The sequence below is a fragment of the Buteo buteo genome, chromosome 1 (assembly GCF_964188355.1).
Source record: "Buteo buteo chromosome 1, bButBut1.hap1.1, whole genome shotgun sequence".
NCBI classification, from domain to species: Eukaryota; Metazoa; Chordata; class Aves; order Accipitriformes; family Accipitridae; genus Buteo; species Buteo buteo.
The window spans coordinates 55,330,445-55,357,361 of record NC_134171.1 but is presented as its reverse complement, the minus strand read 5'-3'; the positions used below and the strand labels follow the sequence as shown (position 1 = coordinate 55,357,361).

The following is a 26,917-nucleotide window of genomic DNA, read 5'->3' as shown; positions in this document are numbered from 1 at the left end:
TATGCCTTTGGGGAATGTTTTAAAAATGTGGTTTATGTACCTTGTTCCTAAGCAGGTCCACCGATATAAACAATACAGAATATTGCTGTAAAATAGCTGTTCACTGGTGCTATTAAAAGTGCTATGTTTGTTGTGGCAGCTGTCTTTGCGTAACATCTGAGAAATCAAAAATGTCAATACCAAAGGTAAAGGAAACTCTGGTATCTTTGATCCTGCTATGTGGTAACTGTTGTCACATGTGAACAGAGAAGATACGTATGAAGAACCAGACACAAAATTGTGAGGAAATCAGGTTAAACATATCAACCACCTTCCTTTGGTCTTATCAGCTCACTTGCAGAACTCTTGTACAGTCCTAATAAACTGTTAGAGGTCCTGAATGTGCTCTATCGTGTAGTCTGACAGACAGAAGACACCGATGTCACAGCAGAGATGGCAGCCCTTTTGCCATTGCTATTGCCATAGCTCAGATGAGCAAGCATGTTCCTACCAGAGGTTAGGAGGTGGCTCCCTGCTGCCGGACTGCACAGCAGATCTGGGGCCTCCTCCAGCAGGTGCTGGCTCCCTTGAGCACCTCATCACCCTCCCCAGAGAGTTTTGGATCAACTCTCTGCTGTGAAGGCAATGACATAGAGTCCCTTCAGGTCACAGCATCTCTACAGCCGTTTGCATCAAAAAACAATGGAAAAAGCGTTGCTTAGATTTAAAATGACAGCTTGTTGCACAGTTGGCTTTTCCCACTCTGTTCTCAGCAAGATGATTTAAGGCCTTGCCTGCACAGAGGTCTGGGGGCTGAACTCCCAACCAGGCTGGCCAAACATCAACACCTTTTAGCTCAACTCTTGGCCAGGCCATGGCTGAAAGCTTTTCTAAAAGCTGGGCTCTGAGATGAAATGGTCTGCTAGCCTCTCCTCCCACCACTCTGACTGCAACTTGCATTTAAAGCCTACAACAACCAGATTTGCAGTCTTGCGCTCTCTCATCCTACCTCCTGCTTCCAGTCCCTGACCTTCTGACAGGTTTACAGATCTGCCTGGAAGGAGATGCCAGAGTGATTCCTGAGGGATTGTTTGTGTGGACAACTCTGATCCAGGACCCCAGAAAAACCAAAAATCTGCCCAAGGAGGAGGGATGGGGGAGGCTCAGGTGGCTTAGGGCTGAGTAAAGGACACCCTTGAAGGGAAACATGTTCAAAGATTACTTAAAATGGTGAATTTGCAGAAAATCTTATCACCATTAAAAGCACACTCAGAGGAAATCCTCACTCTCCTGAGTGCTCTTACAGAGCAAACACCATATGTTAAACCTCTGAGCTGTGAAGTGAGGGTGTCCTGTGTTATTTGATGAAGAACAGCTGAGAGGAACTCAGAGGGCCTTGAAAAACCTAATGGACCTTAACTTAAGAAAATCATATGGTGCTTCATCATAGGATAAACATCGGCTGCCCTTTTGGACAGAGCATTGTCAAGAATTATACCAGACAGAACCTTCAAGTATACACAAACAATAGTCTGTGTTTGGGAAGGGAACAGTTTCCAAAGTTGCAGAGTTTGTCCAGTGCCTTTAGCAATACAAAGTTAGAAGGATAAATCTGGCACTGGAGTCTGAGTTTATATCCATATTAACGACCATGGTCATGTAGCACCAGTAATGAAAGGGGAGGCAACTGCCCATATTCTGATTGTGGCCACCCCTAATTCAGGACTGCAAATATGTGTCTCTTTTGTAGAATAATGCATACGTTTTATCTTATTAAGCCCCATCACTGTTCTGTGTATAAAATGGTTGTAAGAAGTACCTTATAGTTAATGCATTTTGGAGCCAGTTTGGATGTAAGAGCGTTTGGAACCACACCTGCAGTCACTGTGTGACAGTGAGCTATGAACCAGGTATGTCATACTATTCCTGCTTCACCATTGTATAGACTTGTCAGGGGAATTAATACGAAAGAGCTCTGTAAAAATCTCCAGAACAGAGGCTTGCTGAGGCACTCCACTATAGAAACAGAACTGTGTTTCTGAATGTTTGCCCCAAGCACCACCATGGTGCAGCTGCAGCCCCAGCTACTCCTTTGCCTCTGACCGCACAGCATGAGGGAGGAAGCGTGCCACCACTCCCACCCCTTCCTCTCCCAAGCAGCAGAGGTAGCAGCTCCTGGCTCGAGGTGCTTGGCACAAAAAATACCTCTTCCTTCTCTCACAGGAAAGAAATAGCAGGGTGCCTTATTCTTCCCTACAGTTTCAAAGTAGCGATTCTGGCACTAGTGGTCTGCATATCTCATTTTGCATATGTTTGCTCCAAAGGGACTTCTGAGGCTGCGTCTTCATGTCTATCTGCTTAGACTGCTGCAAGACTTGTCTGGGCTTATCTTGAACAAACCGGCTCGCAGACTGCAAGCAGTAGAACTTGGCTGAGTAGATTTTGTGACCATTATTGCTGATACTTGGTAGTTCTCTGTAAGTAATTTGCATCCCGGTTAGTAGCTCTTATCATCTTTGTTCCAAAACTTGCCAAATGCTGGTGGGAACTCGCATGAATACAACTTGCAGTTTCTTTATACGGTTATCCTTACTTTAAGAACACATGAAATAATGGATCCTTACACCAAAAGTACAGCATTTGCAGAAAGAAAATTAAGGCTCAGATACACATTATCTTGAGAAAGTAAAATCAGACATAATGCAATCGGTTATCAGTTATTATTTTGTATGCCTGAGCTTCAGATTCTAGCCTCTAACTCTGTAGATGTATAGACATGCTTAATGCTTTGTGAATCATCCTAACAACAATGTTGTTGCTATCATATTACAATGATGTTGGGTTGGTCTTGCAAGAGGATATTACTATCCAGGATTGAGACTTAAGTTTCATACTAAAAAAGCAGCTCAATACTCACCAAAAAGCCACTAACCAGTGTTAGCCATACCAGTAATTAGTCAGTACTTGCACTTGTAAATTAACTGAAAATATTTGTGTTATTCTTGTGGGAAGCTGAAGTCATGTTCACAGCTGGGACACAGCTTGTAATTCCACCAAGGCCAATACAACTTGTATCACCACTTGAGTTTGGTCCTATGAAATTCTTATCTCAGAATTCCTTTTAAACCTAAAAAATGCCCCCTCATCAGTGCTCACTCATTTGCTAAGCAGAAAACAAAGTGTTTTCATGGTTGCAAAACCATCACATGAACACAAATAGCATTACAAGCTAGTATGATATATAGGTTGGAAAATATTCTGAGGCAGATAATACCTCTGACTCTATAAATCTTGTTGTGTGTCAGAAAGCTCTATAGCTTCCCCATGGAAAAATATTGCTATCCTATGAATTTCAACTAAAATGAAGTGTCTAGGAAATAACTAGACTTAGGGACACAGATCTTGAACTTTTCTTAGACCACAACTCTTTATCTCACTAAATGTGTCACGTGGTGAGATTAGCAATGCGATAACTCATGGAACTACAGTCTTCAATGTGCTGCTTAGCCATTTCTCATCTTGAGTCACTCAGACTTGCATTTTTTTCCCTGGAAAATGTCAAAGAATTCATAGATCAAAACCCAGGAGCTGACACAAAGACAGAGGTGCTGGATCTAAGAAATGATTGAACTGAGGAATTGGGATGAGAGCTCTCTACTTGGTGGGAAGTAAGAATTTCAGAGTCTGCAACTATGCCTCTTTGAAGATACAAACTTCTCAAACTTCCTGCACTTACTAGCATTAGACTTTGCCAGTCTTTGGTCAGAGGAAGTCCACTGATATCTACATCTTAGAGATAGGAAGTAGATTTAATCATCCGGATGGGACTTTTTCTCTGATGTCAGTAGTAAATCAAAGCGTTGCCTGGTGTTAATGAAGCATGGTGCTACAAGAAACATTGCTTTGTCATTGAAATACTGTCCATTAGTACTCTTGTGACTAGTCAGATGAATTATAAACTAACAGAATTTGAATAACTGTCTTGCCATACTGCAAGAAAAGGTAATATCGCTCCTGCTTAATACTGCCTCAGGCTTTTGTGCCAAAACATCACACTGGAACTCAGTGTTGACTGGTAAATAACAGTGAATTTAAAGTGCTGTCAGTCATCTTGCTCAGCTTCCAGACCTAGGTGGCCAAAGCATGTAAGAAGCGATCCACAAGAGATGGCACAAAGCCAAAGGATGTTTTTTTTTTTATCCCTGTTTGTTTAGGACGGGAGACAAAATGTGTTTGTAAATCAGAGGCTGCTGCAGGTGCAGAGGACTCTGTTCCAGCTGGCATTCTGAAAGATCAATTACCTACATCAAAGCTGTTCTGCTGCCTTTGCTGTTTGGTTGCTCATTTCTGAGGCTGCACAGGAACCCTACACACAAAGTGAATTAAAAAGAGCAGGGTTTTGTGTTCAATACCCTCTTCAAATGAGCAGTCTAACCATTAACACCAGACATCTAAGTTCTCCTTAAGCTGACCAGATGATAGGACAATGTGAAATGCTTTTGACTTCAAAATGACACTTGACAATGATAATGCTATTCTTGATTGAGAAAGCAAGTGATGTCATGTAATATGATGCTATAGTTGATGTAGGTTGCATTTCTTTTTAAGTTGTTGATTGGGAATGAATGGATTAATAGGTAAACCATCTGAGATTGTTACTGAATTTATCATTATAAATATTACTCTGCAATATTTTCCTCTTGCCTGTGAAGCATTAAAATGCTAAAGGGTGCCAACACGTGGTGTTAGTAGGGTGTTATGACAGTAATATTATAAATGTTTGTACAGGTTGTCACCAATATTTGAAGCCACTTGTAAAAACAGCACCTTAATATAATACATTATTACCATACCCTACTGTAAGTGGTGATGTGCTTTTACTCATTGGTACAGAACCTACGCATTACTAATTATTCCCCTCTTCCCATGGATGGTCTTGCAAAGACACAGCGTTAACAATTCTCTAACAATAGACAGGGATAACGTTCATGTGGTGAACTATACAGTCATACTAAAACTGTATAGACGTGTTGCACTAATTTCTCATTTACCAATAACATTGCTTTTTTTCACAGATCCATTTCAGCAGATGATTTTTCTTCTCAACATCTACCAGACCTGACAGACTTCTGGAAGCATGTTATCTTGCAGCCATGTAGGGATGGGAAATGTAATTTTTTACAAAGAAGTCCTCCATCTTTTGAATTAAAAGTATTGCACTTATAGCTGGACCAGGAAACTCCAAAAACTTGAAACATTGAAATGATTAAATTCTTCAGCAAAGAAATGCTACTAATTATGCCGTTAATGCCAGCGGACCATGCAGCCTCTGAATCCCAAACAGCATACGAATACAACTAAGCCCCGTAACTTTACAGTTGGCAGGTTCAATATAAATTCAGACTACGTTAAACTATAAACTCTAGAAAACATTGTAAACCAGTTTTTCATGTGTTCCTGTGCGTGTAATGCATATGAGTTCACGTGGGAGGTGATCTGAAGGCACCCATTCAGAATAACCTCCACAGTACAATTGCGGTCTTGCTCCTTCTCATTACCGCAGCCAATCTAGAACCGTGCCGCTCTCCTGGCTTTCCTCCCCGTGCATGCTATGGGCCGTTGTCGTCTCCTCCCTCACAACAGCCAGGCTGTGTTACTCCTCACTGACTCGGCGCTGGCCGGCCCGTGTCACCCCGCGGCTGTCGGAGGTAGGAAGCCCCCCGGCCCGGCACCTCTGCGTTTTGTGCGAGGCCACGGCTGGGGCAACCCGGCGGGGGCTTTGCCGAGGGAGGTGGCGCAGGAAGAAAGAATGGAAGAAACCTCGACTTTGCCTTAGAAACCCGCAGCCAAGCGACGGGCTGGTCGGATACCGTCACTCCTCACGGGCAACTAACACAAAACGAACCGCATTTACCTCAGCGCTGACAGGTGCGGCCCCCTCCCCCGCCGGGTCTGCCCCAAACGGCCGCTCCAACGGCCACCCGGAGGCCCGCCGGCCCCGTTACGTAACCCAGCTGGCAGCCGCCGCCGCAGACAAAGGCCGGCGGGCACAGGCCCCCTGCCATCAGCCCCCACGGGAACCGCTTCACCGCCGCCCCCTTCACCAGTCCCCCCGCCCGCCGAGACCGCACACCCCGCCGCCGGGGCACGCCACGGAGGAAAGCGGGGATGGGGAGGGGTGGGGGGGTAGGGTGGAAGGGGTTGGGTGTGGGGGGAGAGGTAGGGGAGGGGGCGCCGCGGAGCCGCCCCCGCCCCGCCCCGCCCCTAGGGCGCCTGGGGGGGAGGGGGGCCGGCGGCCTCGCAGTCGGATTGGCGGGGAGCGACGCCAATCACGCCCCCGGGGCGACCAGTGGCGCGGCTTTTCCCGCCTCCCTCGGGGCGGGGCGGGGCGCGCGCGCGGCGGCCGTCGCCGCTGTCGCTGTGGGGGCGGGGAAGGGAGGGAGCGATCGATCGATCGATCGATCGTTGCACGGGAGGGCTGTGGGCGCCTCGCGGCTCCGGCAGGGCAGCGCGGCGGCGGGCTGTGGCTGTGGCGGCGGCGAGCCCCGCGCCTCTGCCCGGGCACCTCCCGGCGGCTCCTTCCCCGGCGGCCGCCCCCTCTCCTTCTCTCTCCCCGCCTCCCGCTGCGAGTAGCCGGGGCCTCCTCCATGCGGGAGAAGAGGAGGAGGAGGTGGGAGCTGCTCGCCGGCCATCCCCGGCGCCCGGCAAGTCGGAGTCGACCCGCCGCCGCGCCGCTCCTGTCGCATCTCCCCACGGCGCGCAGCCGGTGCTGAGCCCTGCCCGCCGCGCCGCCCCCAGCCCCCCTTCCTTCTATTCTCCCCCCCCCCCTTTTTTTTTTTCATTTTCCCCCCCTTTGGTTCTCACCCTGGCTGCGAGCAAAGTGTCTTCATGAGCGCAGAGGATGTCCGGGAAGCACTACAAGGGGCCTGAAGTCAGTTGTTGCATCAAATATTTCATCTTCGGCTTCAATGTCATTTTCTGGGTAAGTGGGCCGGTCGCACGGCGCTTCGTGTCTTCCTCTGCCACCTTTCTCCTCCTCCCCTGCCGCCGCTCCCGGGCTGGGCACGGCCAGAAATATAAACTGAGGGACGTGTGAAAGCGGAGCCGGGGGTCGCGCGTGACAGTTGGGCGCGAGGCCGGCGGTTGGGGGTTCGAATGGGGCTTCGCGCGGGGTGGGTCGCGCGAGGCCCCGGGGGTGCCGCCGTCTCAGCCGCCTCCCGCCCGCCGGGCTCCGGGGACCCCTTCCCCGGGCAAGTTGGCGTGCTGCATTCCTGCACCTTCGGCGGCTGCCGATGCCCCTTCCCTTCCGGACCTCCTAATTGCTTTTGTTGTAGGTGCGAAGAGGGTTTCTTGCCCCCCCCCCCCCCCTTTTTTTTGTCCCTTTTTTTCCTCCTCTCTCCTTCCTTCCCCCTCGTCTGCTTTGTGGCGGGGGAGGGAGCAGCTAGACACCCAGGCCTGGAGAACGAACTGATCTGCGTGCTTTTGTGCTGATATCTCTGTTAAATAAAAATAGTAAAAAAGAAAAGAATCACAATCGAAGTTCTCTGAACAGTGCTGTTTAAGGCAATGATTACACAATGACGAGGTTGTGTATGGCATGGGTTTATTATGATTAGCTATTACCACGTAGTAGTAGTAGCAGCAATGATAGGATGGAGGAGGGAGGAAACAGTATTCCCACCCACCCCTGAAGTGCAAGCCCATGGGAGGCTTGGTTGGGCATTTGCTTGGATTCCTGGCTGTGCTGCTTGATCTCCTGACTGCACAGTATCTTCTTGCACCATTGTAGCACTGGCTGTAGAGTAGGCAGAACGGTATAGTGAAACGTAACCTGTATATAATAGTATTTCTAGCATCTTCTCAATGTGTTGGATTTGAAAGAGAAGCAGCTGGTTTTGGATGTATATGCCAGATTTTGTAAGCACAGAGGGAGGGGGTGAGCATTCCCACACACACATAAATGATGAGGTTTTATCACTGCATAGAATGTTAAAGTTGGGTGAAAGCTTTTAGATGTACAATCCCCCTCTTTTCATGAGATATTCCATTTAGCAATGAGAAACATGCACAATAGCAGTGAGAAACATGCACAAACCCAGGTAGGGTGAATGTGTTTTTGAGGGGCTTTGAAGGCATGTTGAGTACGTATCTGGTATAGTTGCTTTTTTGGACTAGAAAGGTGAACTGGGGGGAAAAAAACCCCAAACCACCTTGAAGTTTTATGGATGAAGGTGGGGAAGAATAGAGGAGGGAAACCTTCTAACCAATGCTGAGCTTGTGATCGTCACCTTGGTGAGAATAGAGGAGGGTGGTTACGTAGCTAGCAGGTATTCGTAGCTAACCTCATGTCTGTGTTCCTGAAAAGTAAAGGTGCCTGAAGAGGTTGTTTTGGAAGGATGGGAATTTTGATTAATCACACTTTTATACTGAAATACCTTTCCTTAATCAAGAAAGTAAGCTGCTAGAGCGAAGTTGACTGTTTTTATGTCAATGTTTACTTGGCTAAAGACCAACCTGTGGAGATGAGTGGTTGCAAGCTTTGTAGTATTCTGACCCTACAGTAGCTGTTTTTATTGTACTGTTCGCTCAGCTTTTAGTGGTTGAGTTTGCCGTGGTTCTTTTCACTTGTCTGTTTTTTCATTTTGATTCCCCTGGCATATGTTGCTGTGAACACAGATGTTTTTCAGCAGGGAACAGAGTAGTGTGAGGAACACTTGTGTTGCCCTGTCCTTGGACTACAAGAGGGAGGAGAGGTTATGGTGAAATATACATAAACATGTTATCTTCCTCCTTCAGCCACTGCCAGTCTATAAGAAACTACGTACCCTGTAATTTCCTTCATCTTATTCTCTGAAGGTTAATGTGCAGATGGTGCAAGTGGGGAAGAGGTATATTTTGGGTATTTTGTGGCTACTCGTTTTCTTATTCCTGAGCTGTTGAAGCTTATGCAGCATAGCTTTTGCATGATGGCAGATGTTCCTCTGTTATAACTGAATGGGTTAAAGAATATCTCTAGGCCATGCGGCTTTATACTGCTGGAATGCTAATCTAAAGACCTCAGTGTATCGCCCACTCTGCCGTTTGCTTGATGTGTGGCCCTTGCTTACAGATTTCCCCTTTTGCAAAATGCTAATCATCTCATTTGAGTCCTTGGCTAAACTTCTTGAAATCCACAGAGACAAAGTACTTTTCTAAGAATTTAGTCATTTCTTCAGAATATTGTAATCTCTTTATGAGGAAGCTTGCATTTATTACCATGTCTCTCATGATTTGGAGTGAAAACACAGGGAGTTACTCTTGCAGAATACATTTTAATGTTGTTTTTACTAAATTAATAGCAAACCCTTCAATAGTCTATCATGAAACTGGGCCAGAAAAGCTGTAAATGCAAATTGCAAGTTTGCTTGGCTGTTCACAGAAAGTGATAGTCAAAAATAGTCACTGATATAGTCATTGTAAATAGATTGAAATGATGAAGAGGTCATCATATTAACCCCATGACACTCTCCAGGGGTCTTGCGAACATGGAGATGTGCGGAACACCTTTGTTAAAACTTCTACCTGGGCATTATTATGTAGTGCTCTTAACACAACCTTTTAAAATTTTAATGTAAGCAAATGGGAAAATACTCTCTACTCTGCATCATAAAACAATGGACTAAAAATAAAGAGAACTGAGTTGGAAGAGTAATGGTTTTGACAAGAAAATTGTCAGTGCCTTCAGGGGAGGAATACTGTAGATCTACTGAAATTATGTGGGGAATGATTGTACATGGTACTTAAACTGAAGATACTGCAAAAAATCGGAGGCTTTATATGCCACAGCATATGGGCAAAATAAATTTTGTCAATTTTTTGGTTTTGTGCTGGTCTGTTTTTTCTTTCCTTAAAAACCAGAACTGAATCATTAGTATAATGAATATGGGAAAGTTGCACTCTATTGCTGTATATGTAGTTGTAACTAAAGGTGACAGTATGCTCTTTAGGAGATAGTTCTCAGTCTTGCACCACCCCAGATAACATGTTCTTGTCTAACTATGTGTTTCATACTGTTGTAGAAGACAACATTATCTGCTGAGTCTATGCCTAATTCTAGGTATATTTGCAAGCTTTTTTTTTTTTTTTTTTTTGGGAAATTCAGTACTAAAGTTGGTAAATATGCTGGAAGTGTTTGTTGAGAAAAACTTATTTTATGAGATTACTATGCTCTTGTGGAAAAGGAAAGCTTGTTTGGCAGTTGCCAGAGTAAGATTTAGGAACTGAGACCAAATAGGCACAAATACATCTAAATCAAAAATTAGAACTCAATATTATGCTTCTCTTTGCATTGCTCAGCTGACATTCTTCTGCTGGTTGTTTGTTAGGGCACAGACCTGTGCTTTAACTTGACTGGCATAATGCCTTTGTGAAATCTCCACATTATGTTTGCTACCTTTCTAGGCTGGTGGAACAGACAGTGCTTTTTTATGAGCCTTTATGTCTTTGTCTAGGTAAACCATAATGTAATCTGATTTAGATGAGAGCTGCAGCTGTAATATAAGGTAACAGAAAACATTTTTCTGTAGTTGGAGAAAGCAAACAAACAATGCTGCCTCCTCCCACCCTTCCCTCTTAGACTTCCATGTAGAATGATGTCAAAGGTACAATGCAAAAAGTAAAAGTAGGCCACCCCGTTTCCCAAAAGACAAGAATGATTTCCCCTTCTTTCCCTTCTGCTTTTGCAAGACATTTTTAAGCCGACTTTTAATTCCAAGAACTGTTTTAAATTGCTCTCTGTGCTTTATTATACTTGATGGGAACTGTGGATATATACTATTGTTTAACTCTGAATTTCAATCCACACTTGGTTCCACTGACCCTAGCCTAATTGGAAAGATGTATAAAAAGCACAGACACCTCAGAAACCTTTGCTTTATCTCATGATTCACCATAAGTTGTGAGATACGCTGCAATTATGATACATCAGCATATTACAAGTCATAATTTGTGTTTTAATTTGCTTGACAACTTCTGGTTTTGATGGCAACCATATGGGAGTCTAAATAGTCTTCTGAATTACAGGAAGATAGTGGAAAGAAAACTGAATAAGGTTATGTGTGTTACAGGAAAAGTGTTGGAAAAGTGTGCTGACCTTTAAGGGACAGCAAATAGACTGTTCATTAAATTTTGTACATTGTTGATAGTTTGTTTTCAAAGGGGCAGAAAATAATTTTCTGATGTCAGCTGGTTTTCAGATATCCACAAGGAAGTTTTGGTTATGTAATTTTCCCTTGACACAGTGGTTGGAAAAAAAAAAAATCAATGTGAAGCTAGTTCCATGCAATTATCAAATGCTTTCTGTAGCATTTATCTTGAAAAAATTGCATTGGGAAGATGCCCTTGCAGCGGAAGTGGAAGCACTCTGTTCACTCTCCCCCACTTTTATGGCATTTTTTAAAAATTTCTTAATAGCACAGATAACTTAGCATTTCACAAGTGGTCTTGCCAGAAACAGAACAATGCTTGTCTTGGGAAAATACACAACTGTTTTGTAACAGTGAAAGGCAGTGATGTAAATATTGATGAAATAGATGCATTGTTGTGAGCTTGGGATTCCTGAATTCCTCAGTATCTCTTTCAGCAGATGTAGCCCCAGTCTTTTAAATGCATATAAAAGTATAGTAACTCTGCTGGCTCCAGGGGACTTGCTTAAGATTTGTAGAGGTCATTCTTGGAATAAAAATTTCCCTTGCCTTGCCTTCCCTTGTAACTTTGTGATAGGTTGTATCCTTGGTTATACAAAAAGGAATAGATGAGGAACATTGATGAAGCTGTTTCCGTTCTCCTAAGTATTTCTTTTGCCAAAACTAGGTGTTTGTAAACATGTTATTGTTTTAAGCTATTTGATGTTTCTAGTTTATAAAAGACTGAAGAAGCATAAGGCCACAAGAACTAGAAAAAACTAATTGTGATTAATTGTGCAACTTCTCATGTTTGATGTCAACATACTTCAAGTGAATATTATTGGAACTGTCAAATGCAGCTTACATACTTTTCTTCTGTGTTAAAGATGAATTTGGTCATTTTACCAGTCTTCCACCTTGATTGAATTGTCATAGTAAGTTTTACCTGGTAGCACATCTATCTCAAAGTATGAAGAGTTAATTTTGAATCTTTAATGTCCCAATCAGGGAAAAGCTGATGCATGTGAATGGCACCCAGTGTACAGGCAGCCCCAACAGAATGCTTCTGCAAGTGAAACATTTTATGAATATTTGTATGTGCAAACCCAAGCTATCATTGGTCCTAGTCCCATCCCCCTTGTTGCATGTTGATAATGTGTTCTTAATAAAGGCAACATTATGATCCACATTATGTAACATTGAATTTGAAGGTGGACATGCTACTTTAATTCAGTAAAACAGTCTTTTCATGATAAACTCTTTGGCGTATTTATTATGTATGTACATATTCAACTACAGCGTATGCTATAATAGGCACAAAAGGAAAGCCGAGCTTGAGCTGAACTGGGGAAGAAGGGCTATTTTTCCCAAGCATGAACCCAGAAAACATGTTTTTTTTGGGGGAAAAAAAAATCAGGTGGTTCAATAGATGTAGGGTAATTTTCAAATGGAAAATGTGGAGGAGAAGGTTGTTGTGTGTGTTTGTTGTTTGTTTGTGGGGTTTTTTTTGGCTGGGTTTTTTTGTGTTTGTGTGTAGTAGAAAGAAGAAAAATGTAAGGAACTTATCTGTCTTCTTCAGTGGACAGGAGTTTGAAAGTATGTCTGTAACTGTTCTTAAAGAACACTCTCTAAAACCTATTACTACAATAATCCTGAAGTACTTCTAAGCAAACTTTATTTTTTATTCCTTAAACTCTGTAAGATGCAATAGTTAATGATTAGTAGAGTATAAGAAACTTGGGCTTACAGTTAGTGAAACAACACTTCCTTTTCTTTTGAGCCCAATTCCTACAAATAGACTTGTTGAAAATGCAGTATAAACTGGCAATAGGGCTACTTCAAGTTATACATTTGGAGCAAGAAGCTGATGTGTTGTTAAATGCTCAGGCTAGGTACTTCAACAGTTTATAGTCCATTAACCAAGGACAGTAACCTGTGAAGATTTTCTATAAGCATTTAGAATATGTTTTGCTTCTAGTTAAAACTGGAGGTGAGAGAGAATATTTTTGACCCAAAGAAATCTCCTGACCTGATTCTGCCAGTTATGGAATTCCAATCTTAAACTATAGTTCTGTGGGATAGAATCAGCCTTCATACTTGGCTTTGGCCAAAATATACAGCACGTTTCTCAAACGCATGGCTAGTAGTCTGTCAACAGGACTGTAATTGTTTTATTGATGTAGGCAGGAGCAAGGAGCTGAACAGCTCATGAAGTAACCCAGCTCTGTTAGCAATGACCCAGAAGTCACTGTCAGCATTAACCATTAAAGTGCCTTCCAGTATGGTAATTTTTTTAACTCTTCAAAATACCTGACTTTTTCATTAGCTAGCATTTCATAGTGACTTTGTACTCTTGTACAGTTTCCATCTTTTTTTGCCATTATAAATTAACAAATATTGTTGCAATGCAATAAAGAAAGAATTAAAACAAAAAAAGCTTATCTATTTTTACCAATGTACTGAATTGCATTCCACTACAGTTTTACAGTGCAAAATCCAGGAAAACATAGATTATTCTTTACTGGTTTGAGGCCTAATTTGTTTCTTTTCCGTTGTACTGTTGTGCGGGTTTGGAAAACATGACATTTTTTGTGATTGTGCTGCTGTTCCTGCCAAAAAATATCCTCCCTTGTGTTTCACAGTGGATATAGATTTCTACTGATTTCAGCAGGACTTTGTACAGGTCTAAGGGTTGGTATGGGTGGATGTTACTGTTTGCACAGTGCTCTGTGTAGCCACTTCTGTAATATGCACAAAGATCTAGGACAGTCCAGCCTTCCCCTTACACTGGCATTTAAAAATGTCACTAACACACTGAGGCTTGTAGTCAGGGGTGCTTGATTTGGTATCAAACTCTGACTCAGTGTGATCTCATATAACCTCCAGATGGCCTGACTTGTGGAGATGCTAAAAACAGTCAGATTGTAGTTCTTTAGCTGTGTAAAATAAATGAGGCAAATGGTAGTAGCAGTATTTATTTTAACACACATCAATCTCCACATCAGATTCTTCAGCTAATGTTTCAACTTTCCAGTCGCTTTCCTCTGGACAGCATTTAGAATAAGTATTTCAGCACACACAGAGGATCTTATGAATGAACTGTCAATTTCCCACAGAACTGGGAAAAATCAATATGTCTCTTCCAGGCCTTGAAAATCCCTCTGCTCACAGTGAAGGCTCCATTACACCGAATAATATTGAAAATCATTTCAAGCAAAGTTCCTGATGTATGATGATGGAAGATTTTTATTTTTTTTCTTCTTTTTGCAATGAGGCAAATACATATTATGAAAACAATTTGTATACCCATTCCATACCTGTTGCCATCTGGTTTTCTCAACAGCAAAACTTCTTACGGAAAAATCAAAGAATTGTAGGAACTTCTGTCTAAATATGTTCTTTTTCTCCTCAATAGGCAAATAAAATTATTTCTAAAAGTGTTTGATGCTTCTTTGTAGTATAGTATTCAAAGAAAGATTTAAAAGGAGACTAGATGCCTTTAGATATATGAAATATTCTGGATTCATAGAGGCTTCTGTTTTGTTTTCCTGAATAGTGTTATTGAGTTAAAACCCGAGTATGTCTACTGTCATAGCTCCACTAAGCTACTGTTACAGGGTAATGAGTATGATATAAATGAGACTGCAAGGATGCTTGTAATAATTCAACCTACTGGGTGTTTCCTAGCCTTAGTTGCTTACATTTAATGAAAGTCCAGCTTAATTTACTTTGAATTAGGGGCAAATCTTCCATGATGCAGAACATTATTTTATGTCAGGAGTTTGTGTCAAGAGGGCAGACTCTCAACTGAGCTCTGGTGCCCCAAGCAAAGATGCAGCAGCACTGTGTGTGGGGTGTCATCCCTAGCAGATCCACCTGGTATCTGGCATTTTGTCAGAGCCTGCATCACAGGTTCTCCATGTCGGACACCTTTGCTTTATGTACCCATGTGCAGGGCATATATTTACCTTTGTGAGGCTAGGTTCTCTGTGCTTCCCTCTCACTGAATTGCATCTCTTCTGCTGCATTCTGTTTTCCAGCTAGCTGTGATTAAAAAGAGCTTGAAGGAGCTTCCCTCTATGTGCTGTAAATGGTTTATATATAAAAGCAGAGACACTGAGGAAAAAAGTTCACAGTTGGCAAAGGTTTTGTTGCTTCATGCCATGCTTCAGTTAACCATGTCACCTTGTGGAAGAACTCTCTCTTAAGTTTGTCTTTGCAATGCCATGTGGTTAGAGTGTTTCAGGCTGGAGAACAGAATTTGGAAAAGGTGACAATTCAAAACATTGGGTCCTACCAGCTAACGAGGAAAAGGGTCAGCAAGTATCCTGGGCCACTCTCAGCTGGGAGTATACTGAGGTATTTTACTATGCATGAAGCGAGGGTTTCAGATTTTTTTAATTTTAACTTTTGCGACTGAAATATTAAAACAGAAGAGTTCCCTTTTCCATGTGGGTAAAAGATAGCATTCCGTAAAAGTTATCTTCCTGGCTGTCAGTTTACCTGAGTATATGTCTAAAGGAGTAAGTGTGAATTCAGTCAGTCCAACAATAATTAAATATGTAATTAACATAATTAAAAAAGAAGAGGAAAAACTTTTAAAATTAGAAGCCCTGTTCTCCAGGGAGTTATGTAATTCATTTCTAGATGAAAATTCAGCCATCTGACTTATGTGAAGGCTATAAAAATATGTATATATAAAATATGTATGATTGCAGTTAAAAAATAACTAAGGTCTAGTTTTTAATCAATATTTCTTGATATCACAAACAACCTCTTGTTTCTTTCTCTTTCTGTGGGCATCCAGGGGGATATGAAGTCTTGATGCTCTCCTAAGAGTCTAACTCAATTTTTCTTTCCTCTCAGAATGACTGGGAGGACCTGTTTCCGTAGCAGGGTCACTTCCTGCCTTGGTTATGGTGATGGTTTCATGACTGCATTTGGTGTGCTGCCTTGCAAATTCTGGTGTCAAAATGAGAGCAAGGGGCTGAGGCTGGCACAAGCTGCAGAACCGAATGTGTTAGTACAGTTTCAGAAGACTGATAGCAGTCTCTTACCAGATCAGACTGAGAACTCTCTCATCTGGGTCGATTTCTGTTGACTTGCTGTTTGGCTGCAAGAATGAAGTGTGGGAAGATGGTAGGACTGTCTCCTCCCTTCCCTGTATAGATCAACCTAAAGTGATTGTACAAGCACTGTTTCAACTCCAGGTGAAGTGGTTTTGGACTGTGGAGTACACAGAGGCATCAGACATGATGCTGTGTTAATAACTAGCTCAGTCTGGTGAGGACTACTGGGTAGACATATGTGCTACTTGGGATGCTCCTCCAGTGCACTCTGATCTTCTCTGTTTTAGTAAGATTTATGTTTGTTATCTGTCTTCTATTAATTGCTTAGTGATGTTGGAGAAAGAAAGAGCAGTTGCAGTCTATCAAGTTTATTGTAATGTGAACTTAATTTGAACTTAAGTTTAAGTGGAGAGCTCCATCATCTACCTCTCTGGTTTCTTTTCCTTTCCATAAGCATTATTCCAAACACCATGCTACTCCCTGTAATGAGGTACTTCATTGGAGTGGCCTACTGGAAGGGGTCACAAATGATCTCTCTGAAGAGAGTTCGTCATGATTATCCATTCCCAAGTAGTACCGTTTTTGATGGCTTTCTTGCAAACAAAAGGGTATTATGCATTTAATGTTGGAAATATGTTTTATATATTACATATATGCATACATAGTTATATATATATTTATGTAGAATAACACTGTATTTAAAAAAAATTAATTCCTGACTAGCTAGAGCAGACGTTCATTGCCTTATGTGCCTAAAAGCAGGACTTGAAGGGACTGGAAACCCACCTAACAGCTGTCACGTTCAAAGAAGGACTTCTTGTACTGATCTTCCTCTGGCTGTATTCTGCTATTCTGTTGCTGCTGGGACCTCTGGCATGGTCACCAGTAGTGTTCCTACTTCAGCTATGTGGGGCTTAGTGTGGTTTAAAAATGTTACTTTCTTTTACATGGAAGCAGTCTCCTTCCTCTTACAAGATGTCCTGTTCTGAAGATAGGCAAAACTCCTGCTTGGATAGTCTAAAGGCATGTGGTGGCATCTGAATCTGTGTTTTATTCTGCAGGATCTTTTCCATGCAAGTAACTAGTGTGTTTGACACAAGAACACAAGCCATTTACATTTTTACATGGTTTACATCCTTGCTGGCCTCTGCTCTCCTTCATTTTTCCTAAACCACTCTCATACCTGTGGGAGAGGAAGTAGCTTCTGAGCAGGTGCAGTTAATAGCTTTGCGTATTAAAGAAAACCAATACCAGTCTTGATGAGACTGATCCTGAAGGGTTCTTGCCACTGTAGCAGGTGAATGAGTTGTGGCTCCCATCTGGCCATTTTTGTCTTCTGTTGGAGGTACTCTTCTATGCCCCATAGATTCATGACCCTATCAGCTGTTCTGCAGAGGTGCTAACCTCTGACCAAGGCAAAAGAACAGTTGTGGGTGACAGTAGCTTTTGCCTTCAACTTTTCCCCATCCCAGAACTTTGTGCATGGGTAGGATTTCCAGTGAACTCGCTATCATCCAGTATTTCATATATTATTTTAAATGTCGTGTCTAGTAAATAACAGTGATGATATCCTGAACTCCACTGTTACTTGCAGTTTACTTGTCAATAGTAGCTGATTACTGCCTGGATAAATTACCATGCCTCTTGTAAATACCTGATTCTTGTTGGTTTTGCCCTCCTTTCAGTTTGTGCTCTACTCGAGCTTGCAGAGGCTGTTCTCTGTTTCACTCTCCAAGGCAGCCCTTTTTGTGTCTCACTGTGAGTCTGTGCTGGTTCTTACTCCTGTCACCTGGAATTGAAAGCTCAGCTGGGTTGTGTGCTCTTAGCCCACAGGAGCCTCTGTGTGGTCACTGCCATGCTCTGAGAGGGCTTTCTACAGGGCCAGTTTGCTGGCTCTGTTACTGGAGTCCAGCCACCAGTCCACAGAAAAGTGAGAAGAAGTAAAAAAAAACCCGCACTGGCTTTTTTGATACCAGTTTTATAAGGCACTTGTTCCTAATTGACAAGCAACTTTTTTTCCGTAAACGTGTGCCTTTTTTCAGCGTAACATGCAAGCATCTCCTTTTGAAACAGCAAGCCTCAATGTAGGTGGAAGACCTCCCAAATAACACCTGCAGAGATAATCCTTCTTTAGTTGATATTTCAAACTATAAGACTGGTGAATATCAAAACTGTACATACAACTCTGGCTCTGCTGTAAAGAATTTCACATTTTAGCTTCATTAACAATTGCTGCAGGACTGAGCCATGTTGAATCAGATGAGGTGGAATGGATGGGGTCTGTGCTAGAGACTAGGATGGTCAGCAAAGATTTGAGGGATGTGCTGTGCCTCCTGTTTGAACCACATGGAAGCCTTACTGCTCTTGGAGTGCAGGGTCTCGATGATGTTACCTGAGGCTGGAGTACAGGACTGAAATTTAAAGAGGCTGGTGGTTGTCGCTGCTGCTATACTAGTTAGAAACGTACTGTAGAGTCCTAAGTATTTTAAGTTGAGAGTTGGTGGGACTCCTTTATTTTGTACCTTTGGAGACCTATCAGAACTTCAGTGAGTACTGCTATTTGTTTAAATCTCCGTAGTATACTAGGGTCAGATTTTCATTTACTCTAAAGGGCTACCTTGTTCCAATATGCAACTGTCACATGTCCTTAAAATGACTGCAGGTAATATATATAGAGCAAGGTAGAATAATTTTGGTGTACCTGTGTTGTCAAAATTGTTCATGTGAGCAGTATTGGACTCCTAGCTTGAGGAGTTTGAAGGACTTCACAAGTTGGAAGGGTGGACTTTGTCTGCATTATGGGGTGGGATTGGACTTATGTATAAATGGTGGTGAGAAGAGAAACCTTTAACTCTTCACAGAAAGAGCAGGAGTGGAATACACCCCTTGTTCATAATGCAGAAGGTATTTAACTTTGAGAATGTAATCTTCTAAAAGGGAGAAGGTAGTCATATTTTGTCTGAATAAAACCTGCCTTGTTTTCTATTCCATCTCTGTGTTGCCTTCTGGGTAGATATTTTTCTGCAGTTATTGTTATGAAAGTGCCTCTTTGGGAGCTCTCTTGTCATTGTTTCACTTTTTTTTTTTTTTTTTAAACTAGAGTAAAGTTCTATTAACAACTCTCCAGCTTGAAAAAAAACAAACACAAAAAGGCAAACCAAAACAAACATGTACATAAAGACATTTGAGAATTCACAGAAAACAAACTGCAGATCAATTATTAAGTGCCTTCCCTCTCCCTCATCCACTTCCTGATGTAGTATTAATTTTGAATGAGCCCCCTGCATAGCTTGCTTTCATCCACTTAGGGTATAGAGCACAAAGGCTTTCAGCACTGTAAAGGCTTGGGCCCTTGTGACAGGCCTCTGCATAAGAGCAGCTCCTGTTGACTTCAATGGGAATCACTTGGTGGCAGCTGCATAATTGGTTTTCAAGCAATGTCTTTTTTTTAAAAAAAAAGGGGGGGGGGGGAGGTGTGTGTGTGGGAGGTGTGGGAAATCCCAAAGAGGTTCTCCAAACAAAACACTGAAAAGACTTTCAAAAGAGCTAGAGCAATTACTTCAGTTGCTTAAGTAGCTAAGAGCTGACAAAAAGGGTGATACACTAGTCTAACCAAAAAAACTCAGGCAGAGAACAGTGGAGCCTATCAGGCAGTGTTTCTGCTAGTTTGTCTCTCAGAGTAAGCATCCTGTCTGACCATTTTGATGCTTTAAACGAAAACTTTCCCTCAATAATAGGAGCTATATGTGACTCTAATACTTGTAGCATTGAGAGAACTTAGCTGGTGAAACACATGGAGTTCATCCAGAGCAGACAATTGCAACTGTGTTCTCTCTAGTTGTAGTCATCTGCTTGTATGAAATAGCTTTACGTGTGCTGAAATATCACTTAACAGTGGTTTCTGCAGGCTGTGTGCCTTGCCACCAGTCTGGGCAGCAAGCTGGTTACCACTGTTTTTTTGTAACTAGTGATGCATAGTACTGTATGGAGTACTGAGTCCTGCTTTTGGCAGACATATACATAATAGCAGCAACTTAATGATAAATCTGTGTCCGATGGAGCTACTAATGCTCATCTGTTAAGTACCACTATTTCTGTGGTCTACCATTAGCCACGTAAGAAATCACCACATTTTATTAATGGCTTCTGAACTTTAACAGCATCTTAGGCTAAAGATAATGGCTTCTGCATGAAATATGTTCCATTACTGCTAATGGTGTCTTATCGAGTAAGCTAGTGTGGCAGATAAAAGAATTTCTGTAAACAAAGCATAAAAGAAGCTATGTATATAAATCAAGCCTGAAAATCAGTTTATAGCTGAATGGAAACTGAACATCTCAGACTAGTTTTGTTTATGCTTTGGTGGTTGATAGAGAAAAGGTAAAAACAGTCTGTGTAAATGCAGAACTTGATGAATATTGCATTTATTTTCTACTGTTAGATTGTTTCAGTAGTTTGTGGTAACGCAATATGAGTAGATAGTTACAGTCTGTGCTAGTAACAATGGTTTCAATACTATTAAAAGTAAACAGCAAAAACCACCTTTCCTTTTGCCTTTAAGGAAGGCTTTAAAGAAATGTAAAACTGCTTTATATCGATGGCTTTAAAAAAAAAAGAAAAAAGCAAGATTAACATTCCCTGCTTTTAGACTCATTATACCACCAAGGGAGATGAAGAACTTCTTTGAGCTATTGCACCGAATCCTTAATCTGCTAGATTGTCATGTACGTTCAAACCTTCAAATGAAACATTAACCTACAGAGCCCAAAATTGTTCCAAGGTTGTGGAGGAGATGTGCTGAGCCTTGACTTTTGACTAGGAACAGTGCAAATGAGTTCCCTAAAGGAAAGACTCCTGCTCTTTTTTTCTCTAGTGTGTGATGAAACAATGTATCAATGCACCTACAACTCTACTAATAAACAAGTTGAGGATAACTTTTAATGGTAAGGAATTGAAAAAATGTTTTTTGAAGATTGTGTAGTCTCGATTTCTATTAAATTTGTGCGTGTTGACAACTTTTAAATACCTAGAACACTTCTCTCTCTTTTTTTTTTTAATACATTAATGGGCTGTGTTCTGTATGGTGTGAAAGATGGGATAAAAAGGCATCTTTTTGAATATTCTTTAATTTCCAGCTGGTGTTCCATGCAATTTGAAGGTTTGATGGTTTTGTCTAAGAGGGCATTTCAAGATGGTGTCTTTGCCAGCAAAACCAGCTTAAGACAGATTGCATGCCAGGGTTCAGCATAAGATACGGCTTCATAAACCAACTGAGGGGCTGGGGAAGAGTGACGTGGGAGGAAAACAACTCCACTCAGGTGATGATGTGACCGGGGGAACTCAGTAGACCATTTTGCTACTGAAACACCTAACAGGTTTAACTGCCTTGAGTTAAAGCTGTGTGGGTTTTTTTGTGAGTGCTGTCCATGTCGAACACCAACCCTGCAATTAATATTTGGCATAATTAGTGATTTCTGTGGACAGACCAAATCTGAAAAAAACACTGTAGACTGAACAATGTCCCTTGGAAATATTTAATCTTAATTAGCTTTTAAGTTTGTGGACGTCTTGTCATTTCCCTATCATTTTCAAGGTGTAATACCTTTATCATAGAATCATTTAGGTTGGAAAAGACCTTTAAGATCATCGAGTCCAACCATCAACCATGCCCACTAAACCATGTCCTGAAGTGCCTTGTCTACGTGCTTTTTGAATACCTCCAGGGATAGTGACTTAAGTTGATCAACACCAGGCTGAGTTAGGAAAGCCAAAGTAGTGAAAGGTATGTTGAAATCTGCAGAGCTGCAGTTACTACAGAATTTATGGAAACTGAACCATTAATACAAATAAAGATGTCTAGTATGACCCAGTATGAGTTTGCCTGGAATGGTATTTCTACTGTACTTCATTGAAGGGTGGTAAAGGTGTGCTCTTTTCTTTCTCCCTTGAGCTTTGGGGTGAATGTCTAAGTGTCAGATGAAAAGTCTTCTTTCTGACTTAACCTGAGAAAATGCCAGCAGTTTGGACTTTGTGGTCTCTGTAAAATGTTACAAAATTTCAAAATGAGTTCTTAGTGTTCAGAATGAGAATAGGGTGAGGTTATGGAATTGTTGTTTGTGAAATGTTCATAACAAACTATAATCATTGGTAAAGAAACTGGGAGCAAAAGGAGTAATACTCTAAGTTTCAAAGTGAGTATTGGAAGTAGTTTTGTGAGCTTTATTAAAGGTGGCTCTGAAATTTTCAAGAAATTATGTTACTTTATTAAGAATATGTAGAAGAATTAAAACATTCATTTAAATTCAGATATAGTTACACTAATAAATTAATATTTTCCTTTAATAAGGGGCATTCTGCATTTAAAATAAAAAGGAACATTCTTGGGTTTATGCGGCGGAGGATCCACAGGGGACATCACACACAGACCAATGTGATCAAGTGAAGCCCATTTACTGCAACTTTCAGGACAGTTATATACCCTATGCACTTATGCACATGCCTTATACAATGCTTTGATTGGTACAATATCCCGTTTCACGTGGCGCTATCTTATTCTTTATTGGCTGCTCAAGCTTCTTCACAAGGCATCTTGCGGTTGCTTATCTCATTCTTTGGCATCCAGGAGTTGTTTGTGAGGCTCTTCTTATCTTCCTTTTCTCAGCGAACAAGGACACAGCGTCCTTGTCCGCTTCAGCACTTTGTATGCTTGTGCTTTGTTCTCAGCTAAAGGCTGGATTGCTCACATGTCCTCACCCAGCCAAGAAATCCTCAACAGGTTTGGATACAATGCAAGAATGAAAACTTGCACAGGGCTGGACAGAAAGTTGTTTTCAAGCTTTTATGGGTGATGTGCTGTGAGGTGTTCTAGTCGAGCTCCCCTTCTTCTCTCCCTGACATCTAACATTACACTTGGGTTGAAGCATTTCCTGATAGAGAAAGGAACTAAAATAAGGTGGCATTGTCAAGGCAGTCCTCAAAGAACCTTTTCAGAAATGCAACAAAGAGAACATACCAGTGATCATACTGGACCAGACAAAAGGTCTGTTAAGGTTAGTATCTTTAGAACAGTGGCCAATGGTAGACAGCTGGTGAAAAGTGTAAGAACAGGGTAGGTAGATAGTGATAATTCTTAGGGGATATGCTCTGAGTCCTCAGCCTGTCAGAGCCAGAATTAGGATCTTTGTACTTAGTATCCCTAGATGGATTTTTCTTTGTGAACGTGTCTGGTTGGTCCTTGAATCTCTAACTTTCTGAAGTATGTGACATCCAGTTATTAGTTCTACTTTTTCGCTATTAGTTTTGGCTTACTTTTGGGAGAGGTGGAATTCCAACAGGCATATGTAATAAAGCATTCTGCAGCATGGAGTCAATTAACTTTCGTGTTCATCTGCTTAGCTTCTGTGAAACCACAATGAAAATCCTGCATCTGAAGAATGTAGTTCGAAACACCTTTTCTCTGCTCCCCCACCATACCCTGCCCTTGACTTTTCCACACAATACCATTAAGAAATGAATTTTGGATACCTTCCTTTTCAGTAGTTCATACGGTTGAATTACAAATGTTGGAGGCATGTAAAGTCACGTAAGTGTACCAGTCTGAGGCAACTACAGCTGGATATCACAGATGAGAAAGCTTGCTTCTGGGAAGATGAGCTCTAAGTTTCCAGATGGTGACCTAGCTGGATCTTTACACAGCTTCTCCAATTATAATGAATTATCCATTTTCAGCCCAGGCCATGTTTAACAGCAAGGTATGTAGTTGGTGTTTTTTATGTAGCATTGCGATTGCCTGAAATTCTGTCCTTTTTGATCCTCTTTTCCCCCGCCTCACAAAAGGAAGAAACAAGCAAGCCTACACTCCTCAAATTCTTATTTAATTCTGCCATTGGTTACGGTGGATCCTTATTCAGTAATAAAATAGTATATGAGGGATGAGAATTCTGTGATGGGCAGGTGAATCTGCAGGCATCAGACTGTTCCTTCCTTTGATTACTCTTTTGGAAGACTCTAGTATTTAGCTTTAACATAAAAGCTCAAATGTAGCACTTATCCATTATTTTGGAAGGAAAGATGGAAAGTTCCTTGCTTGTCTGGGCCCTTAGTAGGTCCATAAGCAAATCTGTGGCTTTTAGGGAGTGCTGCCTGCTGTCTAGGCTGTCTCTGAAGCAGAGACCAATGTTGTGCTAAGACTCTGATCTTGAGGGGTTGCGTAACATAAATCAGTGGCCAGACAGTACAGTGGAGTCACTAGTGCTTTGTGAGCGTGACATCCCCAAGTCCCTAAGGTTGTATTGTAGCCCAAGCAAATTCTTTAATCAAGACAAATTTATGGAAGTCATCTTAGGTTATACCACAGTGTTTGACATCTGATAAATAAAATGTGAGACTTGTCTACTTGCATAATAGACATGGGAAGGGAGGAAGAACCTAAGCAGCATGGTTGACTACTACTATTTACTGGTTGATGAAGATGACAAGAGATAGGCAAGATAGCAACATAACCTGATGGTATGACTCTGGCCAAAAAATATCAGATCCTTTAAAGCTAGCTGACTATGCAGAGGCTGACTTCAGATTTAAGCTAGTTTACTAGGCTTGAAAAAAATATAAAAAAAATAATAAGCTTACAGAGTTCTAAGACTTTTTGTTTTACTAAGAAATAATAAACAAGTGCTTCTGAATGCCTTTGTAAGTCTTTGTTCCCAAGGCTCACGTTCGTGATCTGATCCCATCAGGAATTGGATTTCCAGGTAAACAACTTTTTAGTCTAAATTCCTGTTGCTATAAGAAATCTTAAATAAAAAAAAAAAAAAAAAAAAGGCCTGAGAAAACAGTTTGGTAGCTATTTATCCTGAAATCTGTTTTATTTGCTGCATGAGGATCTGCTTTAGAAGTACTTCAATGAAAACTTGGACAGTGGAACAAAACACTCTAAGGCTTAGCATTTAAAGGCGTGTTATTTTGTTTGGTTGATACTTTCCATTTTCTTAAGTTTTTGAGTGTGTAGTTTTGTGGGTTTTTGGGTTGGCTTATTTTTGTTTTGTTAGATATATGTATATATGTGAAGTAATTGGATTAATTCATGTTTTCTTGGCAGCAGCAAAGAGTTGTTCCCTCTCTGCCCCCCCAACTTGGTGCTTGCTGCCTAACTGTTCTGCATCATGCCCTAATCTTAGATATGATAGATTCTACTGAGTGAGAAACAAACCCATCCTGCAAACTGGATCTAATGCTTCAGGCTAGGTATAATCCTAGGTTTAATTGCTAGCAAATGGGGTTCCTACTAGCATTAATAAAATCCAATGTGAGCAGTATGTTAGGATGTTTATTTTTATATATATATACAGGTATGTTTGGGTGTGTGTGTGTATATATATATTTGGTTTTTTTCCTGGTTCTGTTTTTCCATTTCTGCTCCATACCAATACTGCTGAGGCTCGTTGAAGGGGACAGCTTTTGCTCTTGCCAGCCAGAATCTGTTTTTACAGTGAGGGGTCCCTGCTGGGGAAATCTTTTCCTACTATCTTTCTTCTCTCCACAGGGTAGGAGGCAATAAGGACTGCCCTCCTGTCTGCTCTGTTGACAGCCATGCGTTCTCTGCTTTTACTGCAGCAGCTGCGGCTCCTTAGCCTGACTGAGAGAGCATAAATTAAAATACAAAGATCTCCTGTAGCTACTCTTGGCTGACACTGCAATGGCAGATCAGACCTTCCCACATCATCTTCACTTGACTTTCTTCTTTTTCTCAAGAATTTCCTCTGCGTTTGTATCAGTCACAGTCTTTTACCACTGGGCTGAATAGGAGCAGCAATCCAGTCACTCCAAATGTTTTATATACTTGAGTAACTGGAGCAGTTTGCAGAGAAAAGAGTTAGCAGTGTGGGTTTCATCAGAAGCTCAAGTCTTTCCTTTTTATACTGCCTGGAGAAGAGGGACTATTTTTGTTCTTTTTGTGGCTGCTGAAGATACAGGGCTAATTTCTGTTCTCATCTCCCCATGAGGGCAGGCAGAGTGTTAGAAACAGCAGAACCATTGTGTTGCCATTGTGTGTGTGTGTGACTGAGGGCACAGCAGTGAGTGTTTACTCTGATGGGTTTTTATTTTCTTGAAGCCTGGTGTCTTACAATGTTTATATAGGGGGTCTTTAACTCCCACAGGGTGGAGAGGGAGCTATTTGGTGGTGGGATGGAATGCCACAAAATTGCCTATGTAGATTTCCTGACCCAACTGTGTATGTGTGTTTTTGGGGGTTTGTTTTGTTTTGTTTTTACCCTGTGTGTCTCTGACATAGCAGATGTTCTTCAGCTCAATATGCTTGTATGTGAGGCTGCTTCCTTGTAGGTGATATGTAGTGGTGGTGATAATGATGTTTATTATTAATCTTTTTATTAAAGTAACTGTGCCCACCTCTTCTCTGCTTTTTCCTGCTGTAGGCCCTGCAGGCTGGTTTGGCTTATATTGGGCACCAGCATTTGGCTCATGCCAATCGTGTTGAATATTCTTCTCTAAGGGCAACTGCTCATATTTTTGCTAGTCCTCCTATTTATGTATTTCATCCAGAGCCTGAATTCCAATGTCTTTGTGGGAAAAAATTAAACTGACTAATATTTTGTTTGAGTGTTTGTTGGGTTTTTTTCCACCCTCTTTGAAATTTTTTTCTTTTTTTTCTTTCTCTTTTTCCCCATGGAATGGAAAAATCCATGTTAA

The 26,917-nt window shown here is 41.5% G+C and overlaps 1 protein-coding gene across 1 annotated transcript in view; it reads left to right on the top strand.

Moving 5' to 3' along the window:
* Window positions 1-26,917, top strand: part of TSPAN5 (tetraspanin 5) — a 100,744-nt gene that overhangs the window by 11,092 nt on the left and 62,735 nt on the right. The window contains exons 4-6 of the mRNA XM_075030923.1: window positions 2,304-2,456; window positions 5,055-5,907; window positions 6,878-6,961. Coding sequence (XP_074887024.1) covers window positions 6,881-6,961 — 81 coding nt within the window. The 5' untranslated portion in view covers window positions 2,304-2,456; window positions 5,055-5,907; window positions 6,878-6,880. The remainder of the gene's footprint in view (window positions 1-2,303; window positions 2,457-5,054; window positions 5,908-6,877; window positions 6,962-26,917) is intronic.